Consider the following 20315-nt stretch of genomic DNA (forward strand, 5'->3'; position numbering starts at 1 on the left):
ATGAAGTGAAACTGGGCCAAAAAAACAAACAAACAAAAAAACCACACTTATTGATGGAAAGTTAAAGGGAAATTAACTTATTAACAAATGGACCTGTGAGTGTCTTTGGTTATGGTGCTGTTCTGCAGATTCGTCTGCAAAATTTCCTCTCCGGAGCTCTGACAGAGCGGGGAGGGTTCTCAGATGGCGAGTGTCTAAATAAAGGAAGCAGTCACGCAACTGAGCTTGGAAGAACAGTTCTTTCGCATGGTGCAATTTCTCCCGCCACCTGCTGACTTCTCTGCAGCCCTTGATGGGGGTAGCAGAGTTGCAGCCCAATCTGTTTCAATTAGGAGATTTTTAAAAGATATTTAAGCATCTAAAATTTGGTGCCTAGTGGGATTTTCAGAAGCATGTCAGTGCCTAACTCCCATTGATTACAATGTGAATTAGGCACATAGGAGCTTTGAATGTCCCATTAGGTGCCTATCTGCATCTTTAGGACCTACATACCTTTAAAGATCTGGCCCATTTTCCTTCTCCATCCTTCGTGTACCGATCAGGTGCAATAGTCATGCCATGCAGTGGATTGGGCACATGCGGCTGAAACCAAAATGAATCCTCTATGTACACAAATTGCAAAGGGGGAAAACAAATGGCTTCCTGGGCCTATAGTTAACAGTTCTGAACAGATGCCACAGCTAAAGCTATGCACGGTACAGAGGAAGCGCTGGTGATAGCTGGCATGCTCACTTTCTGAGAGGGGAATATGAATGACTGTAACCTTACAGCAGCCTCCCTGGGGTCCACCAGTGCCTATGGGAACCAGTCTGAGAGGAGAATGGCTCAGAGGCAAAGTCAAAGTCAAAGTCATTGAAGAAAGAAGCCAGGAAATATATATATATATATATACATACATATACACACACACAGTGTCTGTCTGGGGGTAGTTCAGATCCCACTGCACTGAGCATAGTATAAATGTTTAGAGGCAAAGAGAGGGAGAATAGCGTCACGGAGACTGGCTCCCCTCTGTGGTCCAACGCTCGCTTACATCCAGCTTCAGAAGACACACCTCAATCCCTTTGAAAATGGGGATCCCCGTTCCCCCCTCCTGTAGCCCAGTAGTTCTGCTGTGAACAACATCACTGCAGTGATAGTTGCTAGGGCACTACTAAAAATAACCAAACAAGCAAGCCACCCTGTGGTGCTAACACATGGGAGATTCCCCTAAACTATGGCCTCCCCTCCCCGGTATAGGATTTATTCACTCCAGTTGTTGTAGGCCAATTACAATTAGAACAAATTAAACAAATGTTGCTGATCTGGCTGGCTCACCCTCCCACCCCCTGCTTCAGCAAGAGCTGCCTATCTAATTTCAAACCTCTAAGTGACCTGAATTATTCTGATCCCGAGCATGGTCTCCTGTCTGCAGAAACTAAACTGCTGTGTGTTCATTAATTCAAAGCTAAGGTAGGATTACCACAGCACTAGGTGACAACCTGGGATTAGGTGATTTTATTTCTAAAAGCTCCATCCTCTTAACAGAAAACAGAATGCAAACAATGATCCAGAAAGGTAGGGGAGGTAGGGTTTTGGGGCCAGGGAGCAGGGCTCCACCAGCGTGAATGATAAGGTATTTGCATTCCCTAAATGTCATGAGGACTACCCCATAGGAAACTAACCAGCTTTTCCTGCCTATGATGTTAAAGTTATGTTATCAGCTTTGTGGGAGGCATTGGAAACAGACAGAGGCAATGTTTTCTAAGGGAGGATTTGACATCACCACCATCGCTGTCTGCCCTTTGCTCAGTCTGGCTATAGAGACAAAGGAAGTCTCTCTCTGCTCATAGGGAAGCCTTGTTCTGTATGTACAACCCCAACACCTACACAGAGAGTCAAAAGCCAGAAGGTACCATCATGATCAACTAATCTGACCTCCTGCATTACACAAGATGGACATGGAGATGCAAACAGAAGCAATGCAGATAGCAGCGCCCCTCATACCAATATACTCTGGGATGCGAACAGAGAACCAAATGTATACATTTCATACAGACACCCCCAAAAAGCCAATGGACATGCTTTTACATGAACGCACAACACCAACATACGCACACAAGAAACCAGTACATATGCACACACTTCAGGAGACACAGACAGACAGTACTTATGCAGATACGCTCAGAGACTCTCTCTCACACAGAATGTGACTACACACTCACATTTGGATACACGAACTTGCCTATTCTGCTTTCTTTGGGCCACTTCCTCTTTTATTTCCTTCCTGCTGCTGTACTTGCCCAGCTGTTCAACACTTTAAAAAAAATAGTATTTAAACACCCCTCTCTTTTACCCTGGCTCTCAAGGACAAGTAGCAAAATGTCTTCGTTTGCCAGCTAATCAAAAGAATATTGTATAGAACACGTGGCTGCTCTAACAATACCCCCCTAGCACTTCCTTAGATCCCTTCAGGGATGGGTTCTAGCTGCTATTTTTAAATTAAATAAATGGAAGGAGGGTTTATTAAAACATGGACAGATCTTCTGAATTTGGGCCTTTATCTTCCAAAGGTCTGGCAGGAACTGAGAATGCTGCTGTCCATATATGGTAAATCTACACTGCAAAAAAAAAAACAAAAAACACAGAAGCAAGTTGCCAAACCTGGAACAACTGACTCAGGTTTGTTCTTTGAGGTTAAAAATTGCAGCATAGCCATTCCCACGCTCAGGCAGCAGCTGGGCTCTGAGACCCACCTCAGTCACAGGCTTTCAGAACCCAGGCTCCAGCACACCGCAAGTCTACACTGCTCTTCTTAGCCTTGTAGCAGAAGCCCTGGGAGCCCAGGTCAGTTACCCTGGTGTAGCAGAGTGCTGAGACCTGACAGGTGGGTTCACCCTCTAATCAGAGTAGCCTCAATTAGTTCCCTCAGTGAGGGCTGATTGAATAATTAGGTAATCAGAAGGAGAGGATGGGGAGGTAATGAACTAATTAGGCCTCAGCTGGCTAACCTGATAAAAACCAGGAAGGCAGGGTTAGGGGGGAGGACAGGGCTAGCTGAGTCTAGAGTGTCTCTAGGGAGAGCTCTTTTCTGCCAGGGCCTTAGTAAAGGGGGTGAAAGATGCATGGATGTAAAACTGTGATGTTGCACTATACTGGTGGTAGTAGAAGGGTTTAGAATAAAATACAAACTGAACTCTAAAAGAAAGTGGGTCTGAACAGTCTCTGGGGTATCAGAGAATAGGGACAGAGTGTTGCCCCATCAAACCTGGGCTCTGAGACTCTGGGTTGTTTTGATTTTTGTTGTGTAGACATACCCATGGTCCACTTTTCTGCACTGTACAGTCCTTCAGACCCAAAATACACCATGTCAATTGTGCATGCAGGGCTGGATTCAAATTTCATTGAAGCAGATGAAAAGACTCCCATTGACTTTGGCTCTGGACATAACGAGTGGGGGGGAAGCTCCTGCCTCAAATCGTACAGCAGCATACACTCTGGAATAACCACTGGCCATGTATAAATGCTACTAAGCTCTCTCTAAACAGTAACAGGTTCTTCCGAGCTTCCTCTAAATCATAGAATATCAGGGTTGGAAGGGACCTCAGGAGGTCATCTAGTCCAACCCCCTGCTCAAAAGCAGGACCCATCCCCAATTAAATCTTCCCAGCCACGGCTTTGTCAAGCCTGACCTTAAAAACTTCTAAGGAAGGAGATTCCACCACCTCTCTAGGCAACGCATTCCAGTGTTTCACCACCCTCCTAGTGAAAAAGTTTTTCCTAATATCCAACCTAAACCTCCCCCACTGCAACTTGAGACCATTACTCCTTGTCCTGTCCTCTTCCACCACTGAAAATAGTCTAGAACCATCCTCTCTGGAACCACCTCTCAGGTAGTTGAAAGCAGCTATCAAATCCCCCCTCATTCTTTTCTTCTGCAGACTAAACAATCCCAGTTCCCTCAGCCTCTCCTCATAAGGCATGTGTTCCAGACCCCTAATCATTTTTGTTGCCCTTCGCTGGACTCTTTCCAATTTATCCACATCCTTCTTGTAGTGTGGGGCCCAAAACTGGACACAGTACTCCAGATGAGGCCTCACCAATGTCGAATAGAGGGGGATGATCACGTCCCTCGATCTGCTCACTATGTCCCTACTTATACATCCCAAAATGCCATTGGCCTTCTTGGCAACAAGGGCACACTGCTGACTCATATCCAGCTTCTCGTCCACTGTCACCCCTAGGTCCTTTTCTGCAGAACTGCTGCCTAGCCATTCCGTCCCTAGTCTGTAGCTGTGCATTGGGTTCTTCCGTCCTAAGTGCAGGACCCTGCACTTATCCTTATTGAACCTCATCAGATTTCTTTTGGCCCAATCCTCCAATTTGTCTAGGTCCCTCTGTATCCTATCCCTGCCCTCCAGTGTATCTACCACTCCTCCCAGTTTAGTATCATCCGCAAATTTGCTGAGAGTGCAATCCACACCATCCTCCAGATCATTTATAAAGATATTGAACAAAACCGGCCCCAGGACCAACCCCTGGGGCACTCCACTTGACACCGGCTGCCAACTAGACATGGAGCCATTGATCACTACCCGTTGAGCCCGACAATCTAGCCAACTTTCTACCCACCTTATAGTGCATTCATCCAGCCCATACTTCTTTAACTTGCTGACAAGAATACTGTGGGAGACAATGTCAAAAGCTTTGCTAAAGTCAAGATACAATACATCCACTGCTTTCCCTTCATCCACAGAACCAGTAATCTCATCATAGAAGGCGATTAGATTAGTCAGGCATGACCTTCCCTTGGTGAATCCATGCTGACTGTTCCTGATCACTTTCCTCTCATGTAAGTGCTTCAGGATTGATTCTTTGAGGACCTGCTCCATGATTTTTCCGGGGACTGAAGTGAGGCTGACTGGCCTGTCTGTTTATCCTTAATGTTTATCCCACACACCCAAAACAAGATCCCCTACACCAGCATTAATTCAGAGGATCGCTTTTAAATGGGAAAGTTCCTGCAATTTTGTATTCAGTTAGGGCACTTCAGTGCCAAATAGAATGTTGACCCAAAAAAATGGAAGGAGTTCAGAGAAGAGCCCCAGAAATGATCAGGAAAGTTGAGTGAGGAAAGATTTTAAAAGTTAGGAAGTTATGACTTGTCTAAACAACAGCTAAATGGTAGGGAAACATGGCAAATGTCACTCTAGAGGGAAAGGTATTCTTTACAGTGATCCACAGAGCTCTTTTTCAGCCCTCCCAAGGAAGATAGAAGTGCAAACAAATATAATTTTATATATTTTATATGTGGTACTTAAAATGATGTCAATATACAAGTAAACGGAGTTGCTCTTGACTTCGTGGCAAGTTGCCCATGGGTCCTGATGGTGTCGCAAAAGATGCAGTGGTGTATAAAAAAATTTGGCAAAAGCAAGGACTGTCGTTCAGCCTCCCTGAAATCCTGTGGGTGTGTTAATCATTGTGATCTCTACGGGGCCTTTTAGTAGACTTGTTCATCTTTTTTCCTTCTTTTGTCAACAATGCCTCTGAAGCAGCAGCTTCAAAAAGAAGCCAATCAGCTGTGAATTCTAAGGTCACAAAGTCAGCTGTGGCTTCCACACCACCAGGTAATTGAAAAGGTTTCCACTTATCTCCATCACCAGGTCACCAGAGCACCGAAAAATTAGTGACTCATTTGTTATTACAGACATGGGCAGTAAACAACTTCAAGGGATGCTTAGAGATTCCTGCCCCAGCTTTCTATATAGGGGCAGTACCAAGTACATTCCAGGTGGGCAACAGGATTTTGTCTTCCCAGAGGCTCTAACCAGAGTGGATTCCATGAGGACATAAAGAAATCCAGTCCAACTTCCTCCACTATTTATGTCAAATAGATGAACTGACTGAGAAAATTCCCTTTAAGAGTCTGACGTGATTGCACGGCTTGCTTACTGGGATTTTTCACCAGCCACATGCAAATCCTGTACTGGATTTTAATGCCTCTTAGGAAGTGGATGGGGTTAGATAGTGGCCCTGGGAAGAGAAGCTCAAAGGAATGTAGGAGTTGCCATAGTAGATCAGATCATACTTCCAAATCTCCTTCCATCCTGAGGCAGATTTTCATTGTTTCCTTTAAAACAGAAATAGCACCAAAAGCAAATTTAACAAATCTTGCCTTTTCTTTCCTGGAAATCATAATTGTAAATGGCACCATCACCATGTCTTGCTCTCAAGGGTTGGTAGTGGGATGACCTCTGGTCACCAAAACTGTGACACTGATGTTAAAACATAAGAACCTTTTGCTTTTATCCTGATAGGAATAAAGTGCTGAGACCAGGATTGGAGGTAAGATACACAGATTCATAGAGTTTAAGACCAGAAGGTACCATTAGATCACTTAGTCTGACAACCTGTATAACACAGGCTACAGAATTTCACCCAGTATTGAGCCCAATAACTTATGTTTGGCTAAACATCTTCCAGAAAGGCATCGGGTCTTGATCTGAAGGCCTTTCAAGAGATGGAGAATCCACCATTTCCCTTGAGAGTTTGTTCCAAATTTGTCTTATTTCTAATTTCAATGTGTTTGGCTTCTGCTTCCAGCCATGGGTTCTTCTTATTTCTTTCTCTGCTAAATAAAGGTCAAGCCACTTAGGCAGCTACCGAGGGCTATTTTAGGGATAGCTCCAGCCCACAACTTTCCTCCCCATCCATGACAGATTTGGGGGGGGGGTCGGAAAGTCTTCTCCTTTAGGGATGATCCCAGCATTATGTCTACACTGCACCAAAAGCATTGAAATGTCTTGCTTTAATCCTGGCCGAGCCGGGGAGGTGAAATAATTGCCATGAGAACAACATTTCCTACCGTTCAGAGGAGGGACACAAACTCCAAAGTAAAAGTCAACTTTATTCTCATATAAAGTAAGAACATGAACTGACTATTTAAGCACATCGTTTGGTCAGATGTTATCAAGACATAATCCCACACAGTGAGCGTGCCCTGACCACCATGTTTTAAACCTGGCAACCCAGAAGATCACAATTCTACTGGGCTTTTGTTACAGAGCATAGATGTCAGGGGTACAGGGGGTTGATGGCTGGGGGGGAAATATGCAGTTCATTAATTCACGTTTGGTTTTAATGTGGACATCTGGACAACCCAGGTCATTGAATTAGCTGCTTTCAGCCTTCCATTTTCCAGCACATCAGATAGATTTGTAAAGGGAAAACTTGTTAAACGATCTTCACTTTCAATGCACAAAAGTGGCATCAGACGGAGTCAAAAGGTGTTTGTGCATGATGCAGGAACCCTGCAGATGTTTGGAAAGTAGGCACTTCTGAATATATCTGAGCAGCTCTGAGGGCATTTGTGCATGGGACATCAGATTTTCTCATGAGCACCAAGTGAACTTTCGCTGCTTCCCACCTCTAAATCTCTTCCAGATCATTTGGAGATTTCACCAACTTCCCCTCCCCCGCTACTCAAATGTTGTTTTTGATTATTCTGGATAATTTGGTCTCATGCTTGTCAGGGAGGGGCCTGAACCTAGACCTAACATCTAAACACCCCCAAAATGTTGTGAGAGGTCAGTTCATCACTAGGATTTGAATCCATGTTTTTCTGCAGTAGGATCATCTCTAATAGTAATATAATATAATGGTTGGTTGCTGTCAGAACTACACAAGCAAGGAGAGAGACTTGGGGCCTGATCCAAAACCCACTCAAATCAAAGGAAAGATTGAGTTCAAAGAGCTTTGATGACCTTGACAGATTCAGGCAATTTACCTTTAGTCCGTTTAGACTGGATGCAACAAAACAAAACAGCTTTGCAGCCTTTTCGTCCTGGGCCAGAGGTAGATCCAACTGTTAAATTTTAAGATTCTGATTCCGGTTGCTTTTATTTCTTTAAACATCAGATGAATCTTGATTCAGACTTTGCAGCTGTCCTCCATCAAAGGTCATCCCAAAACCTCTGATCCAAACACCCCCAAACCTTGGAGATAGTTCAATCAAGTTCCAAAATTTAGTGGTTCAGGCCCCTCTCTAATTATTGGATATTCAAATATTGTTTCTGAACATGGGGCTGGGGGGATTCTATGCCCCAATACTGGAAACATAGAGAGGAGATGTTGGGGTTTTTGGTGAGGGTGAAGGATGAGGCCACTTGCCAACAGAGGAGAGAGAGAGACAGAAAGAGAAGAAGAAGAAAGAAACTTAGCTGTGGCTTCACTCTAACCCATCACATCCTTTTTTCTCCCAACATGTCACAGTGATAGGTCGACAAACTTGTGAGTCCTAAAGTAAACATGATGACCAAAGTCCTCTCTTCTGGAGGCAGTTAGATACAAGATGGTGAGGAAACTCCCCACTTCAAGGCAATGCCTTCTGGCCATGACCAGTATCCACTGGGAAAGTAGGAGACCCAAAGGGTCCTACATATTGAGCCAGCTGAGTGGTTTGGGCCGAAGCAGGCTGACTTGTAAATGTTTAAGCTACAGAGAGCCCTACCCCCAAATACATTATAAATCGGTTCATGTGGTTGAGGCAGGGAAGTAAGATTGAGGCTCAGCCATTGAATGCTAGTCACACCTCTGGTTTGGAACCCTTACTGCAAATGAGAAGATTCTCTCATGCCAGAAGGTGTGTCCCTTCCTTTGCATGTTCCAGTGCTGGAGAGACACACTGGAGCACGACTTTCCCAATTCACAGAGTCCTCCATCTAGCGGCTGGACCTGCTATGTGTATATCTTATATCCTACCTATGACTGAGACCCCGGGGGGACCCTCCAGGTCTATGGACAATCTCAGGGGAAGGGCTCTCTCAGCAGAATCCCAGCATGTGTTGTTGTGGCTGGAAAAACTCTGAGGATGGCTCGCATTTCGACTTTTCTAGTCCCGGCGAGCAGAAGTGAAGTAAACATTTCAGAACCTCAAAAAGCTCATTTCAGATTTGTTTCTAAAAGAGGGGGATATTTTAGGGGCACGGAGATGGATTTTATTTTATCCTAACAGACTCATCCATCTCTAATGATAAAATCCCTTTCTGCCTCATATCTTTGTTAGGGACCAAATTTATGAGGTGCAGAGCATCTTCAGCTCTCACTGACCTTACTGGCCCTTTGATGGAAGAAGGGGCAGATATTTTGGGTAGAACTTTTAACTCAAGATCCTATGAGGGGTTAGCTCATACCACCCTCCAGCAGTTGGGATTTGCTTTAATCTCTTTAGTTTGACGTGATACCCAGTATTCCCAATATTCCGCAAAAGCCAGGAGGACTATATAGTAAGGGTACAACACTGTTCTCTGAGACTCTGCAGTGTCTTCTTGGGGCATCGCCAGGTTGCTGGAAACATCCCTTCCTGAGAGTGAAGGAAGTAGACAGAGAGTGTCTGAACCACTGATTTTTTTAACACCTTAATGGAGTCCTGTAAAGTATATAAAATTCTTTTAAAATTAAGTTTAACGTCTGAAAGGGGAATCATTTGCGTAATTACTGTATGCTTGAGGAGACACACTGGGTTTCTTTTCTTTTCCCTCTGTTATTCAACACAATAAACAGATGCCCAAATCCCCCGTGGTTTCACTGAGCCCTCACTAATTGCTGTGGATCACAGCCCTGTTGGCTCTTGTTCTGCAGAATTGTGGATAGAGGCCAAGCCTTCCCTGCTCCTGTTTTGTTCTGAACACGCGGGGCTGGGTCTCCTGAAACCATCTGTTTATTTTCCAAAGGACAAAACTAATGTTGTTGTTGTTGTTAACTAACAGCCTCTTTGGCCATTGTGTGTCTATGGAGCTGATTGAATACCCATGAAACTCAGCAGGGGTCTTTCCATGAACTCCCCCAGGGGTCCTACGTTTGCTGGGGTTGCGGCAGGAGGGAGCGGTTTTTCAGTCACACCACGGTGCTGATGGTGGAGGACTCTTCTGACTTCCTCTGCTTGCTGGGCAAGGACTTCAGGTACTCAAGGTGCCGACGGGCGTCTTCTTGGTTCTGCCGGACATAGTAGACCAGGTAGGAGATCACCATGGCGAACCAGCCGAACATGGTGACCAGCATGGCTATGTCCGTGGTCTTTTTGTAAACACTGCAGAAGTCCATGTCTGTGACCACTTGCAGGAAGGGCTTGCCAATATGCTCCTCCTTAGTAGAGGAGTCACAGACGATGCTCCCAGAGGACCCAGCAACCAGGTCCACTGTCCTGATCAGCTCCTGGAGCCTGCAGTCGCACAGCCAAGGGTTGCTGGAGAGATTGACCTTGGCCTTCAGATTGCTAAAGACATCCTTATTGACCGACACCAGCTTGTTTGAGGACAAATCCAGGGAATGCAAGTGCTCCGACAAGCCCCGGAAAGCCCCACTTTCTATCCTGACAATGGCATTGTGAGACAGATCGAGCTCCAGCAGGACTGGCAGGTTCCGAAAGGTGTCAACGGGGAGGAAGGCAATCTGGTTGAAATCCAGGTAGAGCTTGTTAGTGTCATTGGGTATGTCCTTAGGGACCTCTGTGAGCTGAGCTTTGCTGCACCGGAAGGTTTTATAACCGTCCTCTTCTGCATGGTAGCAGCCTTTAGGAAAGGTAGTGGCCGGATGGAAACAAAAGGTCATCAGGACAAAGCTCTGGAGCAGCAGCCACATGGTAACCGAGTGGCGGAGGTACCAGTCTACTAGAGGCATGGTGGGGTGTCTGCATAATCACGTGGCCACTTGCTTATCAGCTGTCTCTCTCTCTCAAGCGGTCCACTGGATTCATTGTATCTGAGTAAGAGATAGCAAGGGGAAAATATAAAACATGCTAGACAGGGAGAAATAACGTGGCTTTTATGTGATCCCAGGCCTTTATTCTCTCTAGCTGGTGTCTCATAATAGCACCCACCACTGTAGTAACTAAGCACCCCTTCCTGTTACACGACAGATGAATTATGGCTTCCAACATGGAGATCTGTCCTTGACACATCAGATGTGTCCAGGCCCAAAACTCGAGTCCCTGGAAAAGTAGCATGTGCATGTATGGTAGGGTAATGGCTCTCAAACCTTGATCTGTGGTCAGCATTTCCAAGCACTTTACCTGAATAACAGCCGCACCCAGAAACGTCTGTCTGGAGATCTCCAAGAGCATCACGAAAGGAAGCCAGGTATCCCCATCCCCATCTCACAGAAGCACAGAGAAGTGACGCGACTTGCCCAAGATCATATTTATTATTATTTATGTGTATTACCGTGGTGCTGAGCAGCCCCAGTCAGGGGCCCAGACCCCGTTGCGCTAGGCATTGTGCAAACATACAACAGAAAAATAGTCCTGGTCCCCAAAAGACCAAAAGCTGGCTCTAGAAGCCAAGGTCTTCTGGCCCTCCTAGTCCCATGCCCTATCCACTGAACCAGGTCAGAACTGGGACATCCCAGCAGGTTGCTGTGGAAACGACGGTGATGCCTGGGAGCAGAGAGAGGCAGGTTAGGGCTGTTTACCTCCCTGAAAGGCCAGTGCTCCTGAGCTGTACTCCTTCCTGGCCCTAGGAAGATCACCAGTTTTTTGGCCAAAAAATGGCTATTGCATTTCTCATTTCCATAATACGGATAAAGGCTCAACACCGTTGCCCCAGGCATTGTCTGCTCCCCCGGCACACCCTCTTCTGAGTCTAGTGAACCTACATGCATAGTGCTTTCCACTGTACTGTATGGCGTAGCCCCGTGGGCCAGCTTACCTGTATTATATTCATTGCTTTGTTATTCTGCTTTATTATATTTAGTAGTAAGGCAAGGAACCTACAGGCTTTTTATCCCGTAAGATTTGGCTTTAGTAGATAGTGTGAGGCTTGGGGCCTGTAACCTTTGGTATAGATAAACTTAAGTAACTCATAAGTTTTATAGAGAACTGAAAGTGGCATGCCAGAGGGGAAACTTTGTCCAGAATACTGACATCAGCCACACATAGAACATCGCTGACGCCAGCATCCGGAAGGTTCCAGACAGAACCTCCAACGGCAAAGGTGCCATGACAGCCAGTTGACGTGTATGCTAACAGGGTAACATCATACCTATACTAACCCAGGGATCTCAAACTCAAATCACCATGAGGGCCACATGAGGACTAGTACATTGGCCCGAGGGCCCACTGCCCCTGGCCCTGCCCCCACTCCACCCCTTCCCCGCCCCCATTCCAACCCTTTCCCCAAAGTCCCCACTCCAACTCCGCCCTCTCCTTCCCCCTATTCCAACCCCTTCCCCAAATCCCTGCTCCTGCCCCACCTCTTCTCCGCCTCCTCCCCTGAGCGTGCGGCTCCCTGCTCCTCCCCCCCCCCCCGGAAAGCGCTAAGCACCACCAAACAGCTGTTTGGCAGAGGGAAGCGCCTCGAGGTAGGCAGAGGAGCAGGGACACAGTGTGCTGGTGGGGGGGGAAGGGGGATGGCGGGGGAGGGGAGCTTGGCGGCTGCAAGAAATAACTCGGGGGGGGGCACAGGGAGCTTGGTGGGCCGCAGCAATAACTCCACGGGCTGCGTGTTTGAGACCCCTGTACTAACCTATAAAAAACGGACACTTTAAGGGGAGGAAATACAAATAAGGACCTCTATTGAATATGCATTGGACTTGGCAGCGTCAGCATAACCTACTATAAAAGTAACATCCCAGGGGCCGCAGATAGGCTGGAGAGATGTAGACCTTGGGAGGGGCCAGAAGGATGGCCACCGGGGAAGATGAGGATGCTGACGGTGACGAGAAAGATAATGGTTAACATTCCAGGGTGTAAGTGTGGCCGTCCAAATATACTTTCTGCATTATCTCTATCTGCTTTGTTGCGTTTGTGTGTGTGTAAAACTTTGCTAAAGTACTAATAAATCGTATATTTATATATAAAGAGAGTTCCTATAGTGTGAGTGCTGCACCTGTGCACATCGGGGTTCCCAAACTAGATGATAATTTTACAATAATCTTACTGGGCCTGATCTTGGGACAAGAATCTGTTAATCCTCAAATTACAATGATATATACCAAACTTTGGGTCAGGCTACAATGGTGACTGAATGCATACGCACACAGGGGCTGATGATGCTTCCCATTGAAATCAATGGCAAAACCTCACCAAGGTAGGATTAACCCCCTGCTGAGTACATTTGCACAGCCCAGTGGATGCACATCTCCTCTTTGCAAGCTGCCTGTGCTTCAAAGAATTTACAGGATTAAGCCTGAGCCAAAGACAGGAGTAAAACCCTGACCGCACTGAAATCAATGTGATTTTTGCCATTGGCTTCAGTGGGGTCAGGATTTCACCCTGGGACTCCTGGTGGAGAATAAGCAGCAGCAGCAGGGGCAAAATCCTGTGTTCAGGCAAACATCCTCTTAATAGAGACAACAAGGGGACCAGAATGCAGAAATACTTGAGGCAAAATTGGCCCCCAGACTTGTCCAGGATTTGTCTGTTGCTCTTTAATTATGTGGTCTCTTACAGATTGATTTGGGGATACAAAGATTCATCTACAGGGCTGCTATCACCCTGCTGTGGAAGCTTGCAGCTGACCTTTCCAAGGTTTTTAATGCCAACAAACTCAAACAAGCAATTTCCATTCATCTCTCCAGGAAGATGCAAGCATAAGCAAATATTTTGGTGGGTGCATTGCTTTTGATCCTGGTCCTAGCAAAAGTTAGCTTCCAGATTGCCATTGACCCCAACCCAGCTGGTTCACACACTGGGAAGGCTGGCTTTTGGCCAATACATCCCGCTGTGTCACCAAGTTTGGGTGGCCCCACAAAGGGCTGTAATCGCATTCTCCATCCAGCTCTTTATTCCAGAAGGGAAGAACGTCAGCAAGGGAGAAACAAAAACAGAAAAAGGAAACTTGCTTGAGCAGAGCTTGCAATATGTTCCCAGGGTGGATAAGGCAGATAAGGGTCGCTCTGTGAAATCTGCGGGTGTGTTACCAGCCTGTCAACACCAGCCTCTACTCTGCACAGAAAGAGCCCTCATATTTTTAGCCTGACAGCAACTTGCCTGGTTCTTCCCATGATTAAAGGAACATACACGAAAGGGTGCCCACATAGTCACTGAATTGGGTGGGGTGCCCCAGGAACTGTTCAAATGGGGCAGGGGGTGTGGCATAGAATCATAGAATATCAGGGTTGGAAGGGACCCCAGAAGGTCATCTAGTCCAACCCCCTGCTCAAAGCAGGACCAATTCCCAGTTAATGCCAATGCCAATTCCCAGGCATGCTTTGAAAAGCTGATGTGGGCTGCCTGGTGAGTTGATCTCTTCCAGATACAGGCCCCGCAAGATCTGTGCCCTGCTGCTCCCATAGCTGGCTGCCTTTTACAGAGGCTTTGCTAAAAACTACAGCAGCAGAATGGCAAGAGGAAACCCGGTCTGCAAAAACATGTAGACAAATGGAAACCAGACTTCCAAGCTGGAACAAAATGCTACAGACAGGGATGTATTCAGCAAGGAATTTGTGCGGACAGTGGCAGTGTTAAGGCTGAGAAATTACCCTGTGCGATAAGGACCCAAGGTGTGCTTCTAAGCCACCTGCTGTATTGGGCTGGGGCTGAGGAAGAGACATGTTACTAAAGAACTCTTGGAAGAATTCTGGCAGATTAACCAGAATCCATCTGGAACTTCCAGAGGAGACAGGGGCTTGTGGAGGGGTGAGGGACATACGGTATCTCTGATCCCTGAAAGGTTGCAGACCAGATGCCAGCCCTGTACTCTCACGTCATTCCTTCCCACCCTTTATTCTTCATGATTAGCCCTGCCATGAACCAATGAAGTGCCCTCACTCCCCTGCACACTTTGCAGGAAGCTCTGCTCCCTCTCCCCACTTGCTTCCGCATTGAGGGCTAATTGCAGCGTGGCTCCCCCAAAAGATACAGAATCTATCCAAGCAGTTTATGGTTATCATGCTGTTATCAGGGTACTGGATGGCTCGGTGAACCAGGATTGGGCTATAGAGAAGTTCACTGGTTCAAATCCAGCCCAGCTTGGTAGTGACTGAGGATTCTTAACCCCTGCTGCCTGCTCAGAGATTCGTGCAAAAGCAGCTTGGTGTTCCAAGCTCAGTTCCCGTTGGGAAGAGGATCCCCATTACGAAAACCAGCACCGCAACTGGCCCCTTATTGGCAGCCTCAGGAGGGACGCCAAGGAACTAATGGGCTGTGCAAACAACTCCCTTCACTGTAGAGATTCAGAGATTCTAAGGCCAGACAGGAGCACTGTGATCATCTAATCTGATCTCCTGTATAACACAGGTCGGAAAACTCCCCCAGAATAATTCCTGTTAGAATGAGAGCAGATCTTTTAGCAAAACTTCCAGTCTTGATTTAAAAATTGCCAGTGATGGAGAATCCACCACAGTCTTTGGTGAATTGTTCCAGTTGGGGTTCTCGACTCAATTTCTGCCTGGAGAGTTGTCTATACAGCAAACCCCATCATCAGAATTGTCAGTGTTGCTGGTCCTTCCATCAGAGAATCATAGAAATGTAGCACTGGAAGGGACCTCACTAGGTTATCTAATCCAGCCCCCTGCAATGAGGCAGGATTAAGTATTATATAGACATGATGAGTTCACCAGCTCAGTAATGGGGCCATGTGTGGAAGTTTGCAGACTCTCTGCCTGGACTTCTCCTGTTCTTTGGATGACTAGTCTCCAGGGCTGTCAACTCAGCTCTAAACTCCTATGAAATGTAAATGTCTAGATATTATAGAGTAGCTTATCCCAAGGGATCTCAAAGTAGGCGGCAGACATTCAGCACTTGCATGCACCTTTATGCTACTTCATTGTTTTTTGCTTGCATGATTTTTTTTAAGCAATGATCAATGAAAACTTCATCGCAGTTTTCATTCCTGCAACCTTAAAGGAAACAGCACTATGTGGATGTACAATGCCTCCTGATTGCAGAGATGGTGATTAATAATCAACTGGCAACACTTAGGTATCTTCCATCCACACCCCACGCCAGTTCTCAGCTTATACAGTAACTCCTTGCATAACATTGTAGTTATGTTCCTGAAAAATGTTACTTTAAGTGAAACACTGTTAAGCGAATCCAATTTCCCTATAAGAATTCATGTAAATGGGGGGTTAGGTTCAAGGGAAATTTTTTTTGCCAGACAAAAGACATTATATACATATACAGTGTAAGTTTTAAATAACTTTAAACAAACAATACTGTACACATAAATGATGATTGTGAAGCTTGGTTGAGGCAGGGGTGTAGCAGGGTCAGGGCACGGGGCTTTCCCGGCTCCGCCCGCCCGGCACTCTTGCCATGGAGTGGGGTCGGGGTGTGGGGGCTTGTCCGTCTCCGCCCACCTGGCATCCCAGCCAGGGAGCGGGGTGGGGGGCGTGCCCGCTCGCCACCTGGAACACTGGGTGGGTGGAACGGGGCAAGCCCCCGCAGCCCGACCCCACTCTCCGGCAGGAGTGCCCGGTGAGCAGAGCATGGCAAGCCAAACAACCTTATAACGGAACACTGTGCAACTTTAAATGAGTATGTTCTGTAATAGATCAGCAAACTAATGAAACAATGTTAACCGGGGCGACTTTAAGTGAGGAGTTACTGTACATTTAAATGTGAATCTGAAACCTGCATGTTGATTATCATCCCCCACGGACATGCCATTTGGAGGGGTTTGGTTCTCCCAATGCAGCTTTATGGGGCTCCTGCTGGGAAACCTCTGTAAAATGGCAGCTCCCCTGAAGAAAGGCACCCACACCATTTGCAGTGATGGAGGCCACGAAGCAGAATCAGGTGTTTTTAAATATGTGTATTGAAAACTCATCTCTTGACATATTAGTTCTTACTTAGCCAGTTGCTATTTAATTCTCTCTGATGATATGACTGCCACTCCCTCTTCTCTGGGACTGGCCAAACAACCTAGGAACAGCATCTGAGAGCCTTCTCTGGCCCTCATTACCATGGTGTCTCAGCACCTCACAATCTTTCATGTATTTAGTCTCATCACATCCCTGTGAGGTAGGGCAGGGCTATTATCTGCATTCTGCAGAGGGAGAATGGAGGCCAATAGAAGCTAAGTGACCTGCCCAAGGTCACACAGAAAGTCTGTGGCAGAGCAAGGACTTGCATGCAGATTTTCAAAGTCCTAGGCTAACATCTGAACCACTGCACCATCCTTCCTCTCTAACTTTGGCCCTCATTCCTAGGTTTGCATGGGACAGGAGCATTCAGCATCATTCGAGTGGTCAGAGGACCATTGACAGGCTCAGAAGGGGACACATCCAGCCTTCTTCGGGAGAAGACGGAGATGCCACCCAGTGGGGTATTTTAGCTGGGGCCAGACAAAGCACAGATACCTTCAGCCAGACAGAGCAGGAAGACCAAGCAAGAAATATATTCCAGTGAGTTGCAAAGCATATCGCTGCACTTCCAGCAGCAAGCCCTGCAGCAGTGAGGTGCACCTGTGAATTATTCCTGAAATCCCCAATCTGCCCAGTGTGTTCAAATGAAGCCAAAACCCCCCAGACCCTTTGGGAGCAGTGAAAACAGGCAGAAAGGGGTAGTGTAATAGACATGCATCCCTGTTGCATTAACCCTGCTCTGTCTGAGAAAGAAAGAAAGAAAGAAAGAAAGAAAGAAAGAAAGAAAGAAAGAAAGAAAGAAAGAAAGAAAGAAAGAAAGAAAGAAAGAAAGAAAGAATTATCTAATTTAAAACAAATATAACTGCAATATCTGCTTCCTTAATATTCCACTGCCTTCCAGGAAGAAGATTGCTTTTCTACAGCCACCCAGTGATACTCAGTGGAAATCACCTTGCAGATCAGAAACGCTGCTGCAGGATAAGGGGAACAATACTCCTGTATGTATTTTATCAGGCAGTTTGCTCTTGAATTTCCTGAGATGGACCAGGGAAGTTGTGTGTGTGTGTGTGTGTGTCCCCACCATCTCCCGCCTTTCAAGCAAACTGATCTTTGCCCGCAGACAATCCCACTAACAGGAGAGAGAAAGAAACTGTCCCACTCCTACCATCTGATCAGCCGCATTTATTACCCCCTTAGATGTGCACGGAGCAGAAAGTCGAGGCTCCTCCAGGGACTTACCATCTAAAGTCAGACTGAAAACACAACGGCGGCGCATGGAGCAGGACTGGGGGAGTGGGCAGCCTCGATGGACGATGCAGCTGACGGGGGACAGCGCCCTGACAAGGCCGTTTACTCTGGAGACAGGGAGACAAAAAGACTGCAAATTCTCTCGGGCAGGGCTTGTGTTTCTGTACTCAGAGGGTCTAGCATAGGTAGGGGGGCCGGAATAAATCACCGCAGCTCTGTGAGCTGGGGATTTTGCTGGGTTTTTCAACCTTTCAACGAAATTACAAGGGGAAAATTACTCTCTCATCTTCCCTGACTATTCCCCAGCCAGCTCCTCAGGAAAGACCTTGCCATTTCCCCGTCACCAGAAGAGGGCGTCAGATCTGCTCCGCGCCTACGACAGAGGAGTCTTGAAGCTCTGGGGGAAAGAAACCCTGACAATGTATGGACGGGATTCCCCCCACCTCAATGAAAGTTAGGGCAGCAGAGCAAAAACCCTCCCTGCCTGCAGTGAGGAGAAAGCAAATCCGCCAGCAGGTTAACCTGGGCTATGTTTAAAATTGCACCTCCTCGGGTCTGGATGGGCATACAACACTCAGCTCCCCTCTCTTGGGTAATCTAAGATTTCATCTCATTTCTGAATACTGAGACTCGGGGAGCAGCTGATATAAACTTCACACTCTCAACTTCTCCCTTCCCCCGAGTCCAGCTATTTGTTTGCGTCAATCAGCAGACTCCCCCCCCCCCCGCTTCTCTTTTTTTTTACCTTTCGCTTTTGATTTGAAACATGCTTCTCCCTGTCTCCCCCTCCCCCGTCCCGTCCCCCTCTCATATTCAAACCCTTCTGAGAAGGTCAAAGCAGGCAAGCAGGTTCCTACCTAATTCTTTGGCTTTACCTTTTATACCAACACGTGAAATAAGATCTTTAGGGGGTTCTGCCAGATGACTGATCACAGGGCCGGATTCTGATCAGTGTAAATAGGAAGTTAGTGAAGTCACTCCGGATTTACACCCCTGCAACTCAGAGCAGAATCTGGCTTTTCCCCTGACCCAATCTAACGTTGTCTCATTCTTTCTTTCCTCCTTGGCTTGAGCATGTCTGAGGCACCCCCTAAGCCTCATCTCCTACCTTATTGCATTAACCGCGTAAGTGAAATTGACTCACCTTTAGTCAGTTGCGTCTTTCTGCGTCTACTCAAAGTCCTGGAACTGGAGAGGGGAAAGAGACAGAAAGAGAGAGAAACCAGCTACGATTTCTTCAAAAGCAGGCATCACAGCAGCTCCTGTTTTTACGGTACCCCTCTCTGAACTGGAAGCGGGCTGGGGGATCCTGATCTTTGGAAATAGGTCTCTATTCCAGCGCATGGGGGGGTGGGGGGGGGCTGTAAGGTGCAGCCAGATGTGCAAAAAAAAAAAAGAGAGAGACGTAATAAAAAATAGCCTTCCGGCTCAGCACTGTTCTATAAAGAAATTGCAGGCAAAGCTACAGATGCTAGAGGGAAGCAAGCGGGTGCCCAGATGCTGGGGGTGTGTGCGTATCTGTCTGAGACTCTGTGTGTGTGTGTGTGAGAGAGAGAAAGCGGTGGATTTTTCCTCACCAGAGAATGATATCCGTCCTCAGGGGATTGAAAACTCCGCCTGGAGCGACCGAGCGAGAGAGTCTCCATGCAGCCAGGGAGGGAAAAGCCCATTCGTTTTGGGAGAAGCAAAGCACTCAGGCAGTAGCTGCAGGATTCATTTTAGCAGAATCAACTCAACACCTCTTTTCTCAGAGATCTACCCAGGTATCTGGCCCCTGTATACTGGCAAATGGATTAGGCGGAGATTTTAGCTACCTCTCCTCGAATGATTTGAAAGAGGGCTGGAGGCAGAGATAGCAGAGGGTTAGGTGGGTTAAACATTTCTTTAAAAAAAAAAAAAAGATCTGTTATAAGAGCAATCCAGAGTAATTCTGAAGATCAGGGGAGTTGCTGTAAGGTACAGAGAATAGGCTTTGTATGCTTCCTTATTTTCCCATTCAGCTATGGAGATCTGCTTTCAACCCTTTCTAAAGTGGGGAAGTCAGGAAAGACCAAGATGGATGGTGGATTTAATTGGCTTCAGATTGGTGTTGATATAGCTGCTCTTAGAATAAAGAAAGGAAAGTTTCCCAACCCATAATCTGTATTTAGGTATACCATATCAGTAAGGTGCTCCTAGTGTGGATGCTTTTACTGGTAGTTTATTTCACCACCACTGAATGAAACAAGCTATATTGGGAAAAAGAAAAGGAGGACTTGTGGCACCTTAGAGACTAACCAATT

At 46.6% G+C, this 20315-nt stretch overlaps 1 protein-coding gene across 2 annotated transcripts; it reads right to left on the reverse strand.

Annotated features, from left to right (window-relative positions):
* Window positions 1-6932: 6932 nt before the first annotated feature.
* Window positions 6933-19300, reverse strand: LRRC3C (leucine rich repeat containing 3C). 2 transcript variants are annotated; one of them, XM_073326088.2, is made up of 3 exons: window positions 19178-19300; window positions 18025-18140; window positions 6933-10740 (listed from the first exon to the last, which is right to left on the reverse strand). In XM_073326088.2, exon 3 carries the CDS (start codon window positions 10657-10659, stop codon window positions 9877-9879), a length of 783 nt encoding a protein of 260 aa, XP_073182189.1. In that variant the 5' UTR covers window positions 10660-10740; window positions 18025-18140; window positions 19178-19300; the 3' UTR covers window positions 6933-9876. The 2 variants fall into 2 exon arrangements, with proteins under 2 accessions (XP_073182189.1, XP_073182190.1); XM_073326089.2 differs by lacking the exon at window positions 19178-19300 and having other exon boundaries at window positions 18025-18268.
* Window positions 19301-20315: the final 1015 nt, after the last annotated feature.

The sequence above is a fragment of the Lepidochelys kempii genome, chromosome 27, assembly GCF_965140285.1.
Source record: "Lepidochelys kempii isolate rLepKem1 chromosome 27, rLepKem1.hap1, whole genome shotgun sequence".
NCBI classification, from domain to species: domain Eukaryota; kingdom Metazoa; phylum Chordata; order Testudines; family Cheloniidae; genus Lepidochelys; species Lepidochelys kempii.

Excerpts from the sequence above, each read along its gene's own strand:
- LRRC3C (XM_073326088.2), bottom strand. The coding sequence starts at position 10,659 with ATGCCTCTAGTAGACTGGTACCTCCGCCACTCGGTTACCATGTGGCTG.